This window comes from Barbus barbus (assembly GCF_936440315.1).
Source record: "Barbus barbus genome assembly, chromosome: 4".
Classification (NCBI taxonomy): Eukaryota; Metazoa; Chordata; class Actinopteri; order Cypriniformes; family Cyprinidae; genus Barbus; species Barbus barbus.
In genome coordinates this window covers 12,514,321-12,537,946 of record NC_136732.1, presented here as the reverse complement: position 1 = coordinate 12,537,946, position 23,626 = coordinate 12,514,321, and the positions used below count along the sequence as shown (strand labels likewise).

The 23,626-nt window shown below is 37.6% G+C and overlaps 1 protein-coding gene across 1 annotated transcript; it reads right to left on the bottom strand.

The window, feature by feature from the left end:
- Window positions 1-254: 254 nt before the first annotated feature.
- LOC306868836 (transportin-2-like) lies at window positions 255-23,020 on the bottom strand. The gene is made up of 25 exons (XM_079415233.1): window positions 22,921-23,020; window positions 21,798-21,897; window positions 21,287-21,362; window positions 20,987-21,136; window positions 20,566-20,672; window positions 20,220-20,353; window positions 20,048-20,129; window positions 18,021-18,143; window positions 17,829-17,947; window positions 16,989-17,049; window positions 16,632-16,803; window positions 15,921-16,073; window positions 14,909-15,134; window positions 13,145-13,316; window positions 12,978-13,064; window positions 9,233-9,340; window positions 8,989-9,147; window positions 7,501-7,588; window positions 7,273-7,371; window positions 7,057-7,152; window positions 6,791-6,866; window positions 6,567-6,666; window positions 3,081-3,155; window positions 2,826-2,968; window positions 255-2,741 (listed from the first exon to the last, which is right to left on the bottom strand). Exons 2-24 carry the CDS (start codon window positions 21,894-21,896, stop codon window positions 2,861-2,863), a joined length of 2,670 nt encoding a protein of 889 aa, XP_079271359.1. The 5' UTR covers window position 21,897; window positions 22,921-23,020; the 3' UTR covers window positions 255-2,741; window positions 2,826-2,860.
- Window positions 23,021-23,626: the final 606 nt, after the last annotated feature.

Here is a 23,626-nt window from a genome sequence, read left to right as displayed (position 1 = left end):
AATGCATTCCTGTAATGTAAAGCTGAATTTTCAGCATCATAACTCCAGGCTTCAGTCACACGATCCTCAGAAATCATTCTTAATAAACTTATCAACGTTGAAAACAGTTGTGCTGCTATATGTATATAAATATATACGTGTGTGTGTATTTTCATATATATATATATATATATACACATATATATATATTTTTCAATCTTTTTGAGACAGATCTGGACAACTGAAGGAGAAAAATCAGAGACCATGCTTTGTTTTAATTTGACAGAAAATGTTTATTTCCCCATTCAAAGAATTTGAAGAAAGGTGATTAGTGAAAAACAAGTCAGCATCCAAACTGAGGACTGGGAAGTGTGAGGAAAACATCATAATGCTTCAGCAGACTTTCTGAAAATCATAAGCTAAACGCATTTCTCCATCGCAAAAAGTCTAAATAAAACCAAATTAAATTCTTTAAAACAAAAAGAAAACAAAAGGAAAACTTTTAAAGTCTAAAAAAAATCTTTGTGCATGTGCACAAAACAAAATATATTAAACACTTAAACAAAAATACTTAAAACGATTTTAAATAAAATGCAAAAGTAAAAAAAAAAAAAAAAAAAAGATAAGGTCTTGGTGGAACACAGGTCTGCTTGGCAGCATAATGTCATTACAGTATCAGGAGCAAATGCATCAGTGCATTAATCATTTAGTAAGTGAGGCTTTCCAATTGACAGTTTTAGATAACCAATTCTAAATACTGCATAATTTCAAAATCTGACCACACAATTTTTAACATCCACTTTGTATTTTAAGGTTAAACTTGAGTTCTTTTTACTTGAATTAAAATGTCTAACAGGGTTGCTCATCATCTGTGAAATACATAATCTAAATGGGAAAAAAAAAAAAAAAAAAAACCGAGGGTGGAGCAGCTTACAAAAATGTATTCATTTTTAAAAATGAGATTGTCAGAGCTAGTGTTTAATGAGGAGAGAATAAACCTTAAGATGCAACTGTCAATCGTAGAGATGAACATGCATATTGCTTAAACAGGCATTTAAAACCACGACGACAGCTAAAATGTTCAAAACAACTAAAAATATGGGAAAAAGATTTGGGAAGCCTCTCCTAAATTCTAAACCCCATCAACACAGAATGATGTACTTCCAATTACATATACTTGAAATCAAATGTCAACTCACTAACACCGCCCTACTCATTACTGCGTTTTTCCACAATTCATTAGTCTGTCTACAAGGACAATTGCATATTGTGTAGACTGAAGAATCTCACCACATTACTCTTTGCTAAAATTATACTCATTAAAGAAATTAACCCCGTTACATTAAAGAAGCTTTCTCTCTCATGTGATAATTAGATTGTTCTTACACAAGCCAAGCATACTTACTCTAAACAAAAACAGCCTTCATAACTTCACTATATTCCCATCTTTGCGGGGGAAACCGACAGTCCTTATAAGAGAAAGTGCATATCAATAATACCACTAACTAAAGTTCCTTAAGCATATATAGTTATTTAACTCCCTAGAATTTATTTTAAAGCAGCAGAGGCAAACACTCGATCTCTATAGTGAATTCTTGGTACAGGATCAATCTTTACGTGACATTTGCAACACAAAAGGAATAATAATGCTTAAATACAGACTACAGATCACAGCGATCAATTAGGAAAAATGATTACTTGTCACTTTATCAAGAAACCTCATTGCCTTTCTTGATATGCACGTTTTAGATTAGCAAAAGAAAATAGGAAACAAAACAAGGTATGTGCTTAACGAAACATTACGTGACCTAAATCAGCAACTCCATTACGGTTCTTTTACTGGCTACAGCAGAATTATCAGCAATAAATGAAGCAAGCGGTTTCTTCATGGAATGAAAATATAGCTCGATGCAATCTGGAGCCGTGGAAAGAAATTAAGCCGGCAGAAAATTCAGAAATATGTACTTATGACATAATGATTGCATGCTTCTGTCATTAGCCAACCCTAAGAATTTGTTTTATAATTAGCAGTTTTTAAAACGAAAGTACACCCAAAAATGAAAATTTTCCATGAAACACAAAAGTTGATAGTTTTCAATAAGAAAAACTTGTCACTTTTAGCAAATAACTACTTGACTTCAGCCAGTTTCTCAAGCAAACCTTTGCATGGCTTCAGAAGATTGGGAAAAACTACTTTAAAATCATAACTTGTCCTATTTGCAACTAAAATGCACTTTTTGGTATGCACGTAAGAGAGTAATTGTGCTATTCGACATCTTAAAGACAATATTCGCTTGTTTTGAGAGACATTAGCTTGAAAGTTTTCATTTTCGGGTGATCTGTTGCTTTAAGAAAACTAATTTTGTTCAGGCACAGTCTGCCTTAAGCATGTATGCCGCTCGTTGCAGTATGTGTGTGTGCTTTTGGCATCTAGCTGAGAAGCCAGGCTTTGCTAAGGCTGGACTACTGAATGGCGTCGTTTTGTCCAATAAGCAACTGGTGAATCTTGCCTGAACGAACCCTCCCTCCCGATCAAGATCCCTGAGCTTCAGCTTTCATTCCCATTCGGAGCAAGTCAGAAGCCGAACTGTGACAGTAAAAAGGTTGATTTCACATTAACTCTCTTTCAAATCCTCTTTCAGAGCTGGAGGAAGCGGGATCGCTCCAGATCACAAACCGTCACATGTCTTTGGCTCTAACAGCAGGCAGTTCCCACAAACAGACATGGATGAGTTCCCCAGTAACCCTCCCGTAGATTTGACCTGCAGATAAGAACAATGTGTTCAAACAAATGGCCAAAGCTGCTTTATTTTGATGTTTTACTTTATCACTGAGGTTCTTCTCACCTAATAGTTGGTTCCCATGTCAGCAGGGGCGGCGTCTACACACCATAGCAGGCTGAAAGTCTCTCCTTCAGCAGCGGTGGAAACTGTTCAGAGAACTGCTGCCAGTTATCCTCACCAACCTGATCCTTGAAGCCATGCAAAATCTAGACAAGAAATGGACAAATTCTGTTGACGCATAGAAATTGAGCTGCTATCCTGGCCAACTGTAAACCCATCAAATTAAAGTTGTTAGTTACAGAAGAAGAGTATTTGTACCTTGTAGAACATGTCCCTCAGATCGTCTTTTGGATTTACCCAGGAGGCCACAGCGTCACAGAAAAAGATGAAGTCCTGCATCCAAAAAAAATGCATTAAAGCCAAACTGTAACCTATAGCCCAACAATAAAAAAAATACTACATTATTTTTCTATTTTATGGTAGTTAGTACATAAAATGCAAAGAAAATACATGAATTATACATTTATTTTTGATATTGTTATACAGTATGCATGGTTCCCACTCTTTCATGAAGACCAGATTCAAGGACTTTTTAAAGCACCATATATTTTATATCAAGCACCTATCAAATTCACACCCCAGTATATGTAGTGTCATTACAGTACTTAACATTTGTAAAAAAAAAAAAATTGAAAATTGTAAACCTTGTACATGTGCAAATCTGCCAAAAAAAAGGTAAAGAAACGAAATAAAAAAAAAATAGGACTATTTGTTTTTAAACTGTACACACTTTTCACTACGTGGTTTTTCCAATTTTTCAAGTTCTAAATTTTCTCCTTCGCTCCATGTCTTAGTACGTTTTAGGAGTTCATTTTTAGTCCATCTCCTATCCTGAAAAGTCTGTCTTGCAGAGATTGACTAAAATTAGCTCCTAAAACTTACTGCCAGATTCTGGAAGATAAATTCTTCAAGCAGTGCTGCAAGAGGATGTGCTGCTGGTCCTTCAAGAGACACCCAACTTATCGGTCCATAAAGCCTATAAAAATCAGTCTTCACGTATTTCACAATACTTCAGCATGTTATTCTTATTAAGTGAGGGTCATCTTTTAGGAATTTTTACCCAAGCAAAGTCTCTGAGAACCTGACACCTTGTAATTTTGGAGACTCCAGGAAGGTTGCAGTTCTGGAAAATGATGGCGCTGGAGACTAAATGTTTCCTGATGGTTTCACACCTAATTCTTAATTCTTTTGCAGTTAACGTCTCTTTTCTTCTCCGCCTGTTTTTTTCTGACCCCACTGTCCCAATGAGCATTTCTCTGTCCAGTGGTCACGCCTTAACTTTGCAATTTCTGTATTGCATTAGTTTTGAATATTTCTCATGGGGATTTAATAATTTTGGACTTTTCGGTGTGAGCTAAATCAGTTTTTTGGCTCATTACATCTGTAAAAGAAAACCTGCCGTTAGAGCCCTGCATTTTGGCCCGGGCCCAACGGGCCCCAACTTTTTTACGCCTCTTTTTTACAGCAGCGTGAGCAAGTGACTTCAGCGCAGCTGAAGAGTTCTGCGTTCAAATGCACACAATAGGCTAAAGCTTGCTGCAAATCCCCAGCAAACAGAACCATGAATGTGTCTGCAGGAAATAGTAAGGAGATATTTGAATTATTTACTAATAAACTAATGTTTTCTGAGTCTGTGTCGCAAGGATGAAGTTGCTGATCCTGACTCGCGTCTCCTCATTAGACGCGCCTTTAGAGAGAAATGCATCTTTATTGATTATGATTATAATAAAAGATTGTGAGTGCACACAAATACAAGTAAACCCTTTACAGGTCCGAATGATGTATTACTCTTACCTTTATCAAAAAAAAAATACAAATAAATAAAATTAAAAAATTACGGTGTAGACTATTTTAATTTGTTTCCCCTGAAAAAAATCCAAGTGTTTGCGCTGGTGCCTCCATGTCCTGCAGAGCGTGCTTTAGCTTCCACTCTCCGCACAAACTTAGATATAGAGCACATTATTATTATAGCGTAGGTTTAACGTTTAAACATTGTTATATGCTTGAACTGTTTTAGTATATCTATAGATTTACTAAAACTATACTAAAATTATAGGCAGCCACAGGACAACGGCGCCAGTGTGCTCACCACACACCAGCTACAGGTGGAGAGGAGAGTGTGATAGAGCCAATCAAGTGGATGGGGATTACTAGGAGGCCATGATTGATAAGGGCCTGTGGAGGGAATTTGGCCAGGACACCGGGGTTACACCCCTACTCTTTACGAGGAGTGCCATGGGATTTTTAATGACCACAGAGAGTCAGGACCTCGGTTTAACGTCTCATCCGAAAGACGGAATTTACTTAAAAAAAACTAATTTAAATTAACTTAAAAAAAACTAAAAATAATAATTTTGCCATTACACACAAAACTGAACTATTTTAATAGCCGAAACAGTAGTATAAACTCTTAGGAGAAGGGGGAAAAAAAGACTGGCTCGGGTTAGCCTCAAATTTAGGCTCTGGCCCGAGACGCTCAGGCCCTAGATTGGCCGGGCTAGGGCCTGAGCGTCTCGGGCCAGAGCCTAAATTTGAGGCCCGTGCAGGGCTCTACCTGCCATTAATAATTCTGCACACCTGAATATAAGGAGTTTTTCACTTCCAGCCTTCATGGACAATTATGTGTCACTTATAAATGATCACATACAAAATTAATAGTAGTTAAGATTGATGTGGTTTGGAATTGGTAAAATGTGCTAAAAAAAAAAAATGATCAGAATATCAACGTGCCTAATAATTATGCACGCACTGTAAAATGTGCTCACTTTACACAGAGTGCACGTGATCACGAAATCAAAAGTGAAAGTGAACAGCGAACGCTCATTCAACTGCGATTTTAATAACCCACATATTGATTACGCGAATATTAAATACAATAATGTTTGCGTGAGCGGGACGTTGTGGGAGTGGGCGGTAATGGTCAGAAACTGAGCGGGAGAGGGCTTAAGAAAACTGTCCCGCACAGGGCTCTAGGCTGCGCATCAACACACATTTTCACGCTACCCCATCTCCAACCCCCAATTAGTGCCGTTTCGTTCTTTCTTTGACAGCACATATAGGACCATTTTTGAAATAGCGTCATAAACAAAATTTCTAATTTAATTCAAGCACTTTCAAGGACCTATGTTCGTTTTTCAAGTACTTTCCAGGCCTTGAATCCATATGTCTGAAATTCAAGTACTTTCAAGAAGCGTGGGAACCCTGAATATGGAACATTCAGCTCAACTCACTCTATTTATTTATTTATATTTAATAAATTATATTCATTTTAATTGTATTTTATGGTAGTAAGTACATAAGAGAATACAGAGAATATGATACATAATTATATTGTTTTTTGCTATAGTGTATGGAACTTTTATTCCAACAACCCAATTTATAATTTATATTTATTTTAAACTAATAAATTATATAAATTCTTATTTTAGGGTAGTAAGCACATAAGAGAATGTAGAGGAAAAAAACTAAATATATTTATATTGCTTTTGTTTCTGATATTGCTATACAGTATTAATGTCATTACATTTAGATGGTAAAAGAGTTAAATTCAACTTTTTAAATTATTAATTAGAAATTCAATAAAAATTTATCAATTTACCTTATATTTTGCAGTGTGCCTATTATATTTATTGTAATGATTGCTGTGGCCAATAAATGTATTAAATCAAATCAAATAAACAAATATTAAAAATATAACAAATCAGCTCTAAAATTGCATGAATGATTTCCCCTGTATCCTCTCACCTGTACGACTCCTCCAGGATTTACCCCAATCATTACGCAAATGCCTCTGAAGGCTGAGTCTTTCTCTTCATTGTCCCGAATGTTTCTAAGTGACGTGCACCTACATTGAAAAAATAAAAAGAGCCGTTTATTTCAGAAGTTTAGTCTATTTTGACGTTTAAATTGCATGAAAACAGAGCTAGTTCACACATAAGAGGCATGCAATGGTTTAATCAACATCTCACCAAGGGCGAATGAACTGTGGCAACAAGGGGGCAACTTCCTGTGGGCACACATAGCCCAGCCGACCAATCGTAATGGCTGTTTCACAAAATAAAAAAAGGGACATGGGTGTGTTTCAAGCTAAAAATTAGCTGCAGTCAAAGCTACAGTAATCAGAACACCATTTTCCACAGATAATTCAGGTTTCAAATGTCTATTTTGGAGTTCATCCGTTTAGTGTGACTTTATTGAAGTGTTTGTATGCGTTCTTCTTGGTGTATACATTTACCTGTGTTCTCCAGCAGAGTTTTGGGTGTATTAGGTCTGTTGATGATCTCCACAAGGTTATTAAGAACCAAGGCCACAAACGGCTGCATCTCCGTACCTGGGAAAACACCAAACAAATTCAATATCAAACAGCTGTCCAAACTTACACAGGACAGATATATTAGATATGCAAATAACTGCGCCATAATGAATACGAAACGAAAATTCATCAATTCACCCATCTGTATGGCGATCTCTCCGATGGCCCATGTGGCATTGTTGCACACAGATATGAACTCCGGGTTGAGATTGAGGCCCAGGACAGGCAAGAACTCCGCTAGAGAGTGTAAACGGACACCAATGACAAACTGACCAGCACAACACACACAGAAGCAACAGCTAGCATGAGAAAGCAGCTCTTCATGTGTCAGGCTTCACTCAGTATGAGTCAAAGAGCACAGCTCACCAATGCAGGGTTTGACGTGAAGGAAACACGCCTTAGTCAGGTCTCCCAGCAGAGCGAACGAACTCTGACGCACTTCTGGCATGGTGTCCTTTAATTAGAGCAGAAATAAAGCTTTTAGGCTTTACACACAATTTGATTTTCTGCATCAAATTAATGTTTCATTTATCCACTGTTATTTTGCAGAATGTTAAATCAGATGCACTTGAGACAACATGAGCAAAGGATGAAGAATTACTGAAAATGATGACTATTTTACTACAGATAATCAGGTATGGTTTTATGGTCAATTTAGATTATGTTTAAGTGTCCAATACGCTCAGCTACTACTAATAAGATATTTAAAATGTAATATATAAATATATTTAATAATAAATTATTTAAAGCTATAACAATAAAAATAGAGATACATTATATATTACCTTTATAATAAAATGAAAATAGATTTATGATATACACCTTTATTTTTAACAGTTATTATTTATACAAGCTATTAAATGTATATAAAATACATATTAATATTAAATATATAAATTCTAAATATTAAAGGGTCATATGGTGCGATTTCAAGTTTTCCTTTCTCTTTGGAGTGTTACAAGCTGATCCCTGAAATTGCAAAGACTAAAGTCTCAAAACCAAAGAGATATTCTTCAAAGTTAAGACTCTGCCACGCCCCCCTAAAGCGCCTCGTTCAAACACGCCCCCACATGTCTACGTCAAGATGTGGAAATATTTGCATAATGCAGCCCAAATGTTCACGCAAAGAAAGAAGGCGTGGTTTCAGTAACCGCAGTGGTGTTGATGCAGCCATGTCAGGGAGACACTGTGTGTTTCTATGCGAAAGCAAAAGTACTTTATTTGGCCTTCTGAAAGTAGATGCATTGAGGAATCATTAAGATTACTTGCAACAGAACAGCAACGCATTTTATGGACGACCATTGCGTGAACCTCGGAGAGGTAATTCTGACTTTGCCATGACAATCTGGCACTTCTGAATTAGCGACTGTAAGTATGTTCTGTTATTAGTTTAAGTATTTGCTATTGACCGTTTAAATGCGGAATTTTGCACGTCGTGTGTGTGAGAGAGATTCATTTGTGTGTGTACTAAAATAAGTTATATAAACTTATTTTTGTATTTCTTATGTAATAAAGATATTCAAATATTCTCTCTCTCTCTCTCTGTGTGCATGTGTACATACACATCCACAGTGTCAGAGAGAGCGAGAGAGAAAACTTAATTAAATAAACTTATTTTAGTATTTCTAATATAATTCTAAAACATTTTATATATCCATATATGTATTTACACACTTAAATGTATTATTTAATAACAATCATAATAATATAATAATAATAATAATAATAATAGTTATTATTATCATCATCAAGTTATTAACAACAGTTATTTAATTATGTATCACTATGAAATATATATTATATTCAAATATTTAAAATATTTATAATGTTTAAAATATATTGATTGGAGCATACCTGCATGCACTGGAAGATCAGGGTCATGATGTTGCTGCGGGTAACCAGCTGTTCTACATTAGCTCCGAGTCCCTCCGCCAGACCACTGAGCAGATCAAGGGCCACAATCATAAAGTCTTTATCAGGGGCCTCATACTGGTCAGGATGCTGGTTATACATCTGCAACAAGAACAGAAAGAAAACATCAAGATCTGGGGAATGAACCAAAACGATACCACACTATGGCTGTTCATTCTCCACTGACCATGGCTTGAGCAAGGTTCTTCTGGACCAGGGTGACACAGCGCTGGTAAACTGGTTCACAGTAGGGCAGGAAGCCGCTCTGTAGTGCTGTGGCCACTGAAGACAGGCACTAAAATAAGAAAAAGTAACAAATTCCTTAAAGGTCTCATATTGTACACCTTTCTGGAGTTTTATTTTAGATTTTGATGTCCTTAATAGGGCTGCAACAACTAATCGATAAAATCGATTATCATCGATAATGAAAATCATTGACAACGATTCTCACGATCAATTAGTCGGGTCTGCCCACAATGCACGTCCAACTTCAGTCGGCCACATCAAATTACAGCACTGAATAATGCATTTCTGAGGACAAAATGTATCTAAAAATAGTGGAGGAAACAGAATCAGATGCTGCGGGAGAAGTACGTGATCCAAGCTGCCCAAAACATGAGAATTCTTTATTTTAAGCTTTAAGTTGATGCATTAGCGTAATGGCTTGCCTTCTCATGCGCTTTGACAGATGCGTGTGCGTCCTCAGCGCAAAAACTTGAGTTTACGGCCATATCTGTAAATGTGTATTCACGTGAGCATTTCCATTTTTGCGTAAAGGCCCATCCTGACAGTCTGTGTGAAGTTTTAATTTTTTTACTGAATGAGCGTTGGTGCGTGCACTCGCGTCAGACAGACGAAACACAGAGAGGGAGACAATTAATATTCAGCGACTCATTGTCGAAATCATACTCTAGATTTAACACTGTCATATGGAATTGATGTCAGTGGCGTTGAAATATTGCAGCAGAGCGATATAATCTCAGATCATTATCTAGTTTCGTGTACATTCCATTTAGCTAAAGCTATAAAGCCAACTGCTTGTTACAAATATGGTAGAACCATCACTTCTACCACAAAAGACTACTTTATAAATAATCTTCCTGATTTATCTCAATTCCTCAGCATATCCAATAGCTCAGAACAACTTGATGTAACAAACTATTGACGCTCACTTTTCTATCACTTTAGATACGGTTGCTTCCTTTACACTCAAGGAAAATTAAGGAAAAGACTCCAACACCGTGGTATAATGAGCACACAAAATTAGGAGGTATTTCGTATTGCTTGGTGGGAAAGTACCCTATCCTAGAAAAGCATTAAAAACTGCTGGATCTGCTTACTTTACGTCTCTTTTAGAAGAAAACAAACAACCAAGTATTTATTTAATACAGTGGCTAAATTAACAAAAAATATAACATCAGCAGGTGCAGACATTAGAAATGAATAATTGTATAAACTTCTTAAATCTAAACCAACAACCTGTATTTTAGACCCTGTTCCATCTAAGCTCCTAAAGGAGGTGCTTCCAGAAGTAATAGATCCTCTTCTGAATATTAAGTCATCATTGTCATTAGGATATGTCCCAAAAACCTTCAAATTGGCTGCTATTAAGCCTCTCATTAAAAAAAACACAACTTGACCCCAAATAATTAATTAGTTACAGACTGATCTCGAATCTCCCTTTTGTGTCAAAGATATTAGAAAATGTAGTATCACCACAACCATGTTCCTTCTTAGAGAAAAATGATATGTGAGGATTTCCAGTCAGGTTTTAGACCATATCATAGTACTGAGACTGCTCTCAGAGTTACAAAGAACCAGCTTTTATCATCTGACCGTGGTTGTATCTCTCTATTAGTGCTACTGGATCTAAGCGCCACGTTTGACACTATCGACCACGACATTCTTTTAAATAGACTAGAAAATTATGTTGACATTAGAGGAAGTGCACTGGCATGGTTGAAATCGTACTTATCTGACCGCCATCAATTCGTGGCAGTAAATGAAGAGGTATCATACCAATCACAAGTGCAGTATGGAGTACCTCAAGGCTCAGTACTTGGCCCCTTACTTTTCACGCTTTACATGTTACCCTTGGGAGATATCATTAGAAAACATGGTGTTAGCTTTCACTGTTATGCTGATGATACCCAGCTCTATATTTCTTCACGACCTGATGAAACTTACCAATTTGCAAAACTAACGGAATAATTGTTAGGCTGCATTAATTAGGTCAACCGGAACCGGGAACACTTCCCAAAATACCTGATGTACTTGTTACATTGTTAGAAGAATGGCATCTACGCCAATATTAGTCTGTTTCTTTCTTATTCCGAGGTCACCGTAGCCACCCAGATCCAGATCAGATGGTGGGTCAGCACCTAGAGATGACCTCTACAGTCAGGACACCTAGATGGGCCCCAGAGACTGATCCCCAGTGAAGACTCGGTCTCCAAGATGGCCATCGAGACAAGACCACAGGAACCAGATGAGTCCTTTGCACAATCTGACTCTGCTGCAGTCTAGATTTAAACTGCTGATTTTATCTGGTCAGAGGAGGATGACACTATTTCGACAAACTATTTCCCCGTCTAAATACTGTAAAGCTGATATAAAGCCACCCAGCTTTATATCAAGCTGATGTAAAGCTGCTTAGACACAATTTGCATTGTTAAAAGCGCTATACAAATAATTTTGATTTGACTAGACTAGACAGACACGGTGAGTTTGTCTTTACTATACACGTTAGATGTGATCAACCTCATAGTAACAGTCCTGTCAGATCGTCCATCCTTGGAGTGAGTGTGTAACATTACAGAACGGCCGATCTGGTTTCGTCCGTTAAAGTTAACCTTTTCGACATGTTTCTGTGTTGTTGTTGCTCAGCAATGGCGTAGACGAGATGTTGTCTGGGGGTTTGGCAAAAGGAGGTTGGGATGGTGGGTGGTGCTCGGGGTGGTGACTGAAGGCGGTGACTGAGTAGTTCGGACGTCATATTTTTACGCAAGTCACAAGGGCTCGTGAAAAATCACAGCTACTTTATGCAGGCTGTGTGCATTTTACTGTGAATTGACTGTTTTGAAACTTATATGGTAGTTAAAAAGCTCCTAGACCTCTGTTATGAAAAAAGCCAGGAAATTACAGTTTTGCCAATTTAAGACATCTCAGTTTTTGAAGTATGAATATGACCAACAAAAAAATATTAATATTAATAATAATAATATTATTACATATACGCACATATACACACACATACAGTGCCCTCCAAAAGAGGTTGTGTCTAGTTCTAGGTCTAGTTTTATCTCATATTCATCTTTTAATCATATTTGCAAATGTTTTGACTCCACAGCCAACAGAGCAATTTTGCCTTTACTGTTCCAATACTTATGGAGAGGGGTGTGTGTACACACACACACACACATCTACCTACATACACATATACATATATATATACACATATACATATACATATATATACACATATACATATATATATACATACACATATATATATACACATATACATATATATATATATATATATATATATATATACACACACACACACATACACACATACCTATCTATCTAAAGGGAAAGGAAAAGGGAAGGGGGAAGTGGTGTGTGGCCAAGTATGGTGACCCATTCTCAGAATTTGTGCTCCGCATTTAACCCATCCAAGTGAACATACACCCGGAGCAGTGGGCAGCCAATGCTGTGGTGCCCGGGGAGCAGTTGGGGGTTCGGTGCCTTGCTCAAGGGTCTCACCTCAGTCGTGGTATTGAGGGTGGAGAGAGTGTTGGTTATTCACTCCCCCCACCTACAATCCCTGCCGGACCTGAGACTCAAACCCACGACCTTTGGGTTACAAGTCCGACTCTCTATCCATTAGGCCACGACTATCTATATCTATATTCACAGAACTATTTTACCTCCAACAAAGGGAACAGATCCTTGTCTTCATCTTTTAACTCATTCCATTTCTGAATAAGAGGGGGCATGAGCTTTTGGATGTATTCCTGTTAAACAAAACGGTCACAGTTAATTATGATTCTTGAACATTTTCATCTTTAAACACTTAAAGGCACAGTGATCTTACTGGCTGGTTAAGATGGTGTCCGACAGAGTCAGCGAGGGTTCCGATGGCGTCATACAGGATCAACAAGTTCTTGTGCTGGTACTTGCTGAAGGCAAACACCAGTGTGTCCAGAATGAAGCTCAAGTAGGGAACCAGCTCTGTACAGGCCTCCTCTTCCAGAGTTGCAAATGCACTGATGGAAGGAAAAAACCAAGAATTAGATCAACATGCCGATACATCTCCAGAAACTCCATCCAGACTGAAAGGAAAAGACTGAAAAGCATCCAAAAAAATACCCCACAATCAATGGTGGGTTTTCTTGGTTTTAGCTGGTTTGGGTTTAAGAGGGCTTTCAGGCACTTTATAGCTGGTAAGTTTGGGAAACGGACTTGGACCAACTAGATAAACCATTGTGAAATTGGTTAACCAGCTAAACCATTGTAAACGAGCAAATCACCTTAGCTGGTTTATTATGCCTAAATTTCAGTGTTATATGCGCATTTTATATACTATAGTATTTATTAATATTTTGAATTGGCTTTTATTTATAACGTTTTGAATTCATGTCATTTATTTTTTTCTGTTCAGCTTTTATTTGTTTTAGTCACTATAGTACGCTTAAAAACAAAAACAAAGGGTTAGTTCACCCAAAAATGAAAATTAGCCTGTGTTTTATTGACCCTCGAGGCATCCTAGGTGTATATGACTTTCTTCTTTCAGACGAATCCAATCGGAGTTATATTCAAAATTGTCCTGGCTCTTCTATGAGTTATCGCAGTGGGCAGGTGTTTCTGTTCAACAGTCCAACAAGACATCAAATAAAGCGCACGTATCTGTAATAAAACATGCATGACACTGCTCCGGGGGGTGAATAAAGGCCTCCTGTAATGAATCCATGCGTTTTTGTAAGAAAAATATCCATATTTCAAATGTAATAAACACTTTTCTGTCACTTCCGGTATCTGTTGTAAGCGGAAGCCACTCCAGCGGATGACGTAGGACGTATGCCCAGTGCATGCGCCTCTGAGATATGCTAGTCTTGAGAGTTTGTTTACAGGAGCAAAGGAAGCAAAGTTTCCTTACTTTAGCAAAGGAAAACCAATCTCCTCTTGGCTTATATCCAAACCCTCCGACATTTCTTTACAAATCCTTGTTTTGTACTTCTAATTCATGACCAGCATTTTGTTTCATTCTCTCTGCATTCGTCATTAATCACGCAACACCGACGTCCTACTTAGATGTAGTGAGAGAAGTGTTTATTACATTTGAAATATGGATATTTTTCTAACAAAAACGCATGGATTCGCTACAGGAGGCCTTTATTCACCCCCCAGAGCTGTGTCATGCACGTTTTATTACAGATGCGCTTACTTTATTTGACGTCTTTTGGACCGTTGAACAAGACACCCACTGCAATGATAACACTTAGAGCCAGGACAATTTTTAATATAACTCCGATTGGATTCGTATGAAAGAAGAAAGTCTTATACACCTAGGATGCCTCGAGGGCGAGTAAATCACAGGCTAATTTTAATTTTTGGGTGAACTTACCCTTTAAAATTAGGAAAGTAGTGAAATCAGTTTAAACTGACGTTTATCTAATATTGATATTTTATTCAAATTTATTTCAATTACCAAAAATGATTTTTAATAGTTTGACAACATTGATGATAATAATAATAATACTAAAGAGGCTAAAGGCTACAAAAGTAAAACATGGTCAGATTTAAGACCTGTTATTTTGGTCTGGAAGCTGGATTTTCTTTAACAGCAAGTCAAACATACCTGCAGGCGGCCTCCTGAACCCTCTTGTTGCTGTCGAGGATGCGTTTGAGCAGCTCGGTCATGAGGGGTTTGAGGTAGGAGTCTGGAGGCTGGCTGACCACCCAGTGTGCATAGCGGCTCAGAGTCCAGCAGGCAATGGAGCGGACCAGCGCTTTCTTATCACAGAGACACTGGCTCAAGTGAGGAATCAACTCCGGCAGGTACGGAACCATATCCTGCATACAGCCTGACGATAAGCCAGAGGAGGTCGTCAGAAAGGTCATACTTCCATAAAAACATTTTTACAGGATATACACTGATGTTCAAAAGTTCAAGGTCAGTAAAATTTAAGTTGCTTTAATTTAATACACCCTTACTGAATAAGTAAAGAAATCTTCAAAGTAAAGAAACTAAGTAAAGAAAATATCAAATCATCATATTAGAATGATTTCTGAAGGATCATGCAACACTGGAGTAATGAAGCTGGAAATTCAGCTTTACATCATTTTTTTTTTTATATATATATATTTTCAAATACCATTACAAAAAAAAGTTTTTAAATTGTAATAATATTTCACAATATTGTTTTACTTTTTTCATGTTTTTATCAAATAAACAGTTCTTTAGAGAGCGCACAGATATGTTTGCTGAGAGTGACGAATGGCTGTTCAGTCGCTTTTAAAATGGCACATTTTTTCTGGCTTCCACCTCAGACAGCAAAACCTCACGTTCATTATCGTTAAAGTTCTTTTTCGGTGCCATAATGGTCTTTCTCTGGACGAGTGCCGCTTTGCGGAAAACCCTTATATGGAGCTGGTTTGGGCGTGTATTATGCTAATCACTAACCTTGTGAACGCATGCGCTCATTTAGAAGACTCCAGATTCACTAACAGAAGAACGAGTTTAAGAACAAGCTCATGTGCGTACACACGTGTTGTGAATTAGGCGGAAAGTTTTCGTGAGAAGTTTAAATGTGCGTATAAATACGAAAAACGTACACAATTATTAGTGAATGAGATCCATTGTCTTATACCTTCAGCGATGGCTCCCAGCACCAGGATGCCAGACTCTTTAACAATCCAGTCCGGGTGGAACAGCAGCTCCTTCAGCACTGGAAGTAGGGGGGGCAGCAACTCATCCCGAAACACATTTGCCAGGACATCAAGGGCAGCCGCTGAACACTTACCTACAGAGGAGATGCACATGTTGTACATGGGGTTAGATGTTTCACTCGGCTCCAATGTAACTTTAGGCTTTAAAAGCTTTTTGTGGATCAGACAGTATGAATACTTGAACATCACTGACATTCATGACATTGAGTGTAATCATCTCCACAGAAAACACCAAGTATGTGAGCAATCCTTGATATCTGCTTACAAAAACAGGCAAAATTTCACCAGCATGAGGTTGGTTTCTTTTACAAGGCACTGTTACGACCCCGAGTATCATCATCTATTGGTGGCAAATTGTGGGAGTTGAGTCACTTTTTCCCTCCCTCCCCCTTGTTAAGTGATAATTAGGGGAGTAGACTATAGAAGGACTGAGAGCGCTCTTTTGGACAGTCATTCTCTGTGGGCACAGTTTATCGGAGTGGCTCTTGATCAGAACATAACATCTTTCTGATCTCTTCTCTTGTACCTTTGTGTCATGTAGTTTGGAGTTTGTTATAATTATTTTGGCTTGCCATTTTTTTCCCCCCTTTTTCCTTTTGGTTCTTGTACGAGCTGGCTGTAACAGCACTTACGTAGATTCCAGTCGGACAGACTGTCATCATCATCGTCTTCATCGTCTTCACTTTCCTCTCCTTCCTCGCCTTCATTACCCTCGTGCCGAAGGGTGACGGTGCGAGACTTGTGAAAGCGTGGCTTTATGTCCTGCTCGTTGTCTGGCACGGCCTCATCTTCCTCCACGTCACCCTACACAGGAAGCAGAAGGTCAGTGTGATGAAACAACTGGCAATTCTGGACAGCAATGACTGAGTCAAAGGCCTTGGGTCAGACAGTATGAATACTTGAAAATCATGGAGAAAATCAGGGATTATGTTATCTTCACACCCGAGGCCAGACTGCTGCAGAAGTTCTTGTGAAGTGAAGTAACTAACCTTTAACAAAATTATGTCAATCTCAGAGTACTTCATGCCGTTCACCAGAACAGGAACCAGTCTAAGAGAGATTAAAGACAGGAGGTCAAAACTGGACATCAGGATATTTGAAGGTATAGATGGATGTGATGCAGTCACTGGGGGATTAAACAAATTATAAGAGTTTCTCTGACAATTATGCAACGCATGAAATAATTTCTAAGGCAACAGGCAGGAAGTTCAGTTGCTAAATACCATGCAACCGTATAAATGTGCCAATTGAGATTCTGCTAGTGTAGTTATGTTAATTTTAATGTCTAAAAAATTGTCTAAATGTAGAGAGGGAATTTTTATTTATTTATATAATTTTAAAAAATTACAATAAATTGTCAAATCAAAACAGGAAAATGGCTATTTAGCCATTTAAATGTCTTGTTTATGATTTTTAAAAGTGTGAAAAAAGCTAACTTTAAATAATTAAGTTAACAATAATGTGCCAAACAATTGAGATTCTGATATAGTCTTTAAAATTTCTTAATGTATAAAATTTTTGCAAATGCTATTATTTAAAGAAATACAGTAGAGTAAAATTACAAATTGATAATTTTTCAAATTCATTAACATAATTTATTTATTTACATATCGACAATATTTACTCACACACTGGATTACTAAAAGTAATTCATCACTGCATTTTACTCTAAAGACAAAAAAAAAAAAAAAAAACTTCCTATGTCACCTAGAAAAACTAAATTCACACTACAGAAGTTAAGCAGGAAACTAATGCCCAGCTATGTTTGTCAACTGAGGCAAACACACTTTTGGTGAGACTCTTATGAGAAAAGAGAAAAGGTCACTTACTGTGCAAGATGTCCAGACAGGACGTCCTTACAGATGGGCTGCTCAGCCAGCGTAAGCCAGAACTCACAGGCCTCCAGAGCCACGTTCTCATCCGGGTCCTGCGAGCGCTGCAGCATGTACTGCACAAATGGTCAACATCATCAGCATCTCTGACTGCTCAAAATCCACATCACTTCTGGGTCAAGATCTCACCTCAACAATACTGCGCATGTGAGGGATGAGTCTGTCCACTCGCACCTCCAGCAGCATGACCAGAGCCCTGCACACGTTCTTGCGCACCTCCGAGTCCTCATCTGCGGCCAGCGCAAACAGACTCTAGAATAATAGGCCAGGAGGAAAACAGATTAAAACGATGCAATTACAGTATAGCCATATTCAGACAGTAATGGTTTCTCCTTGGTAGCCAATTTCAACATTTACAGGGGCTAGTCAGTGAATTTTGCCACCTGAATCAAGAATGTTGGTGTTTTACTCCCACCACCAGTGTAATAAGTCCCAGCCAAAATACCCATTGTTTTTTGGCAACAAGGTTGTGTGGTATTTAATCGGAGTAATTTTATTTCATATCTGAGTTTACAAGAAGGGATCAATCTAAAAGTTTTTGTACAAAAACTGTTGCACTTTGTGGTAACGTGGAACATTTTAAATGGGGACATACTGGAAACTTCTTGCAAGAATATAATGTCACTACAGTGAGTAGAAGCTGCTGTTTATTTAAAAATAAAAATTATATATATTTATATAACATGCGGTGTAAACATTCCATGTACATTATTGTGAAATCCACGAGTAGGGCGATAAATCGTTTTTTTATCGATTAACTTGAATGTGTAGTTTACGTCGATTTGTTTGAATGAAAATCGGTTTTCTTTTTAACATCCGCCGACGCTCCCCGAATGAGCTCCAGTAGTTCCGAATGAGCTTAGCCCTCCCATCATGATGTTAAAGGCCTAACGTCACTTCGTTTTTGTACGCGAACGCACAGCCTTTCAAAGTTTACTCCATTTGAAGTTGCCGGCGCACGCGCTCTAGAAAGCTTCAACCATGTTCAGCGTCTGCTCTATTTTTCCCCGTTAAGTCATGACTGATAACAAATATTTTTTTTTACTCTTTTAAACCAAAGCTGAGCTGTCTCATACCCTCTCGCTCACACGCTCTTGTCAATGTGAGCGTCTGTAGTTGCAGTCTCAGGTATTTTGATGTCCGTCGCTTTAGTTTCGTTTTCAACTGTGAAACAACGGCCCGGAACAGTGTTGCCACCATGTGGAAAAACTGATTACTGTTAAATAACTTCAGTGCGCATGTACGCTCGTGATACCCCCCATAATTTTACTTTACGTTATGTTAAGTTACTTATTCACTTTTTACAATGGCAGGGCCTGCCATCTGGTCTTTTTGGCTTGTTGTTTCTGATTGCACTTTAACCCCAAGGGGGAAATCCAGATTAAATCCCAGAAGGAAAAATGAAAACAAAATGAAGTTAAAACTTGTTTTGAACAATTTCTTTGTCATCGGCAGATTGATTTCAAGTAGGGGGGGGGGGATCGATTTAAATCGTAAATCGTATTTTTTGTAAAAAAAAGGGTTGGGCCATATTGCCCAACCGTACCCATGAGACACCAAAACACAGCTCCGATCACAGCGTCCTCAATCTTCCTGTTGTTAACATCGTTGTTCTTGGTTTACATTGTTGAACGCTGCGCACAAATGACGTCGCTGTCAACTAGCTTACGTCACTTCCTAGTACCCACTGTCTGTGCAAATGCAACCCTTTAAATGGTACTGGGAAATAGTTTGCGCAAAATCGTCCCAGTACTTTAGTGCTGTACTTTTAGTTCTAGAACTAAAGCGGTGCTAAAGGGGCTATTGTACAGTATTTGAAAAATGTTTTTTTTGAACATTAAAGTTACACCAAATACACAAAATGATGATCTTTAAAATAGCACCATATAGCCCCTTAAAAAAATAAATAAACAAATAATAGTATATTTTTTAAAAGTATTATTTACTGAATAAAATATTAATTATTAATTGACCAACCAACAATAGACATTTTGTTTACAGATGACAATCATATGACTGACCACTTGACCAGCAAGTTCTAGCATCTGTGATGGTCCATAGCATCACAGAACACATTGCTATCTGAACGCATGAGTTTTGATTCAGGTGTCATGCAAATTAACTTATTAAATCCATCATGTTCAAACTGCAGGTACCTCAATAAAGGGGTCAATGTTGTCCATCAGTGCTTGCGCTCTTCCGATGATAAACTGGTTCACACAGGCAATAGCATGAGACCTAAAGCCACACATGAACAACCATAAGATTCCCAGAACAATGTAATGCAACATATGGAACATAACTCCATCCATGCTCTCTCAGACTGACCTGATCTTGGGGCTGCTGTGTTTGAAGAACTGCAGGAACTTGGGAATCATGATGTTGAGGGGTCGGTTGAGAGCGTCACTGTCCAGGAGCTCAGAAGAGTCCTCGCAGATCTTCTGTAAAGCTCCAAACGAGCCCTGCGTTTGAATGAGAACCAACTAAGATCTCAGGAAAATCTCTAGATCTGATACAGAACACATCATGGCCACTTTGCCTACATCTTGAATCATTCCCAAATACATTTGCATATGAAAATGTGCACAAAATAGAAGGGGAAAAGCAGGATAAATGAGTGAGAGGACAAAGAAAGGTTTAAGTTAAGGCAGATATGAAGCAGCAATGCACTGACCTCACAGATGTTGTAGTCCTCTGAACTGAGCATGCTGCACAGCTGAGGCAGTAACTCTGGCCACGTCTGCAGCTCCCCTTTGGTGGAAATCGTTGTGATGAGGATACCTGAACACAGACAGACAAGAATCAGCATATAATTCATATATTTGCACTGACTGCCCATAAAATGTATCAAAAGTGACAGACATTTATAAAGTTACAAATATTTATATTTCAGATACTGAACTTCCTATTCAAAGGATCCTGAAAAAAATATATATTCCAAAACATTTCAATTACATTTTCACAATACTACTGTTCTTACTAAATGCGAGGAGACCGACCTTTTTCCAAGTAGTTTTTAAGACTGCATTCACAAAATGCGATTTCTAGCTAATAAAATTCAATTGGCTTATTCTAGACCGAGCTGAGAGGCTCACCGATAGTGGCGCGGATGAGAGGGGAAGGGTCTCCGATGTTGTTTAAACATTCCTGCTTGATGAAGTGCCCGACTGCAGGGGGGAAGTTCTGATAGTGAACCTTCACGTTGTTCTTCAGTATCAGACCGCTGAGAGATCGAGTGGGCTCATCTGAAGAGCATTAAGAAAGGTAACAGACAGCTATGTAATCAAATTCAAACAAAGACTGTCTGAAACCCTCATGGAACAACCCAAATGTGTAATATGATTAAAAAAATGCAATAAAATGAGCTTTGTGAAAAAACAAACCCAGACACCCACCTTCAGTTTTCAGCCTCGTCAGAACGAAGATGAGATAGTTGTTGAAATCAGGAAACTGGTTCAGCTGCTCTAGTTTCTGAGAGTTAAAATGAAAGAGAATTAAGACATTACTAATGATGGTAACTGTGCATAAAGAGTTGAAGTTCATCATGTACACTGATGCTACTTTGATAAAGCAGACGGAATATTTCATTTATAGACTTCTGAAATAAAAGCCACATAAACAGTATTTTTAAATCAGGCATCCAAACATTGCACTGTGGAAAAAGCTTGATAACCATTCAGTGCTTTTGAAAGCTGGCACACGAAGTTTATGATTTAATAAACAAGATCATAAAATTACGTAATGATATCAGTATTTCCATATGCTAACACATTTGTCATACTGCTATCTATAATTTAAAAAAAAAATAAAAAAAATAACAGATTTTCAATATCAGTATGGTCTCCACCCACATATCCCTTTAGAACTGTAACTGGCAGCAAATATTGGCTGTGTAGATGAAGATACCTGCTGCACAGCTCTCTGTGTGGCTGTGTTTGGAGACTGGGAGTCTCTCAGGAGTTGCAGGACCTGCTGGAGGCCTTGTTCATCTGGCTGCCACTCCATCCTACGCATAAACCACACAAGACACAAACAATTACATTACATTCTCCCTCCTCATATCTTCATAAAATACTTCCTCATATCAAACGATTGCCAAACGATACCGAAGACTGCAAAACAACTTTTTAGTCTATGTACTTCTGCAGAGCAATGTAGTCCACTACTACTATTTTATGTACTTTTTACCTTGATAAACAAACAATATCAATGCATATGACGGCATAAAAGCACTACTATTTAAAACCTGCAAAAAATGTTTAGTTTAATCTCTATATCAGTGATTGGAGACAAATTTTGGTTCATGAAAGGTTAAACCAAACAAATGGAAACTGCAAGAATGTTAAGCATGTTTATCAGCGATTAAAAAAAAAGATAAATCCAACCCAGATACACAATCATATGTACTGTACAAAACTTCTCTCCATGTATAAAATACTGTATTAAAGAAAAAAAAAAACTACTTTAAAATTTTGAATTTAAAAGAGTTTCCAGGGAGATTTTGATCTCAATTTCAGATTAAATAAGTTATTTTACATGTTATTGCGCACTCATTCATTGACAAACCGGCCATTCAGTAAAATGTAATTCTTGAAATCCGCATAAAGTTGACAAAAAATAGTTTATCCAATGTTTTGACCAAATTATAGTTCGTTATTAAATACAGACAAAGCATGAAAAAGCAAGCAATGCACATGGCCACGCTGAGGCCTTGTCTTTCTCCCTTTGCAACAGTCAGTGTAGTTTGAAAACCTCAGACACGACCCGCATTAATACGCAATAATAACCTTTATAATAAGACCAATACAAAAATACAAACATCATGCGAAATTTCAAATCCTAAAGCAACAAGTAAAGGCTATTTACTTCCCCAAAAACAGGATTAGACATCCAATAAGCGTCCATCTATGATCTAGCATGCATACTCGTTCTAATCCATACTGCTTACTAATATTGTGTTAAACTCTCTCTATATGTACTATATGATGTAAATACTATTAAGGATGACAACTGTGTCGTGTTCACTTACACATGCCGCGTGCGGAGGCCTATTGATCAGCTCGTGCAGCTAGTCTCGCGCAACAGCACTTTCAAACACTTCCGCAGCGCTAGCGCTACAATGAGGAAGTGACGCTCTTTCGGTCAACGCAACACTGTAGCCAGTTTCTAATAAACTGAATCTGCGAGGGATTTTGTACGTTTAATAGAAACAAAACTATAAATACAATGACATTTGCATGTCTACGCACATGTTTATGCAGATTAATATGGGTCTAATTTATATAAGATTTATTCTCGTGGTCATTTGTCTTTTTGTAGCATCGTTACAAATTTGCAATGCAATAAAAAAAAGTAAGCAGTGCAAAAATATACCTTCAATTTGCAACAAATGATCACATAAAATGGAACAATATAAATGTAGCAAGAAATAACATCACGACCAGAAAATGAATAAAATGCAAATTGTTAATAAATTATACAATAACACAATAAAAACGCTGTAATAAAGGAAGAAACACCGACGTCACGGGAACATGGCGGCGCCCGGAGGATATCGCGCATGCTTTGTTATTATAATTTATAAGCTAGTCTGTTGAATTTGAAAACTCATTTGTAAAGTTTTGTGAGTGTCATTTTCTCCCAAGCTTTGAAAAAGAGATGTGCGATTTATTGTGTTGACAGTAAATGACACTTTCTTTCTCCAGAACGTGTTTTTGCCCTTTTACTCTTGTTTT

Coding starts and splice junctions, on each gene's coding strand:
- LOC306868836 (XM_079415233.1), bottom strand. CDS start 21,896: ATGGAGTGGCAGCCAGATGAACAAGGCCTCCAGCAGGTCCTGCAACTC. Junction 17,948..18,020: donor ACATGCGCAGTATTGTTGAG/GTGAGATCTTGA, acceptor CCATTTGTGCAG/TACATGCTGCAGCGCTCGCA. Junction 7,153..7,272: donor AGAGATCGCCATACAGATGG/GTGAATTGATGA, acceptor GTGTTTTCCCAG/GTACGGAGATGCAGCCGTTT.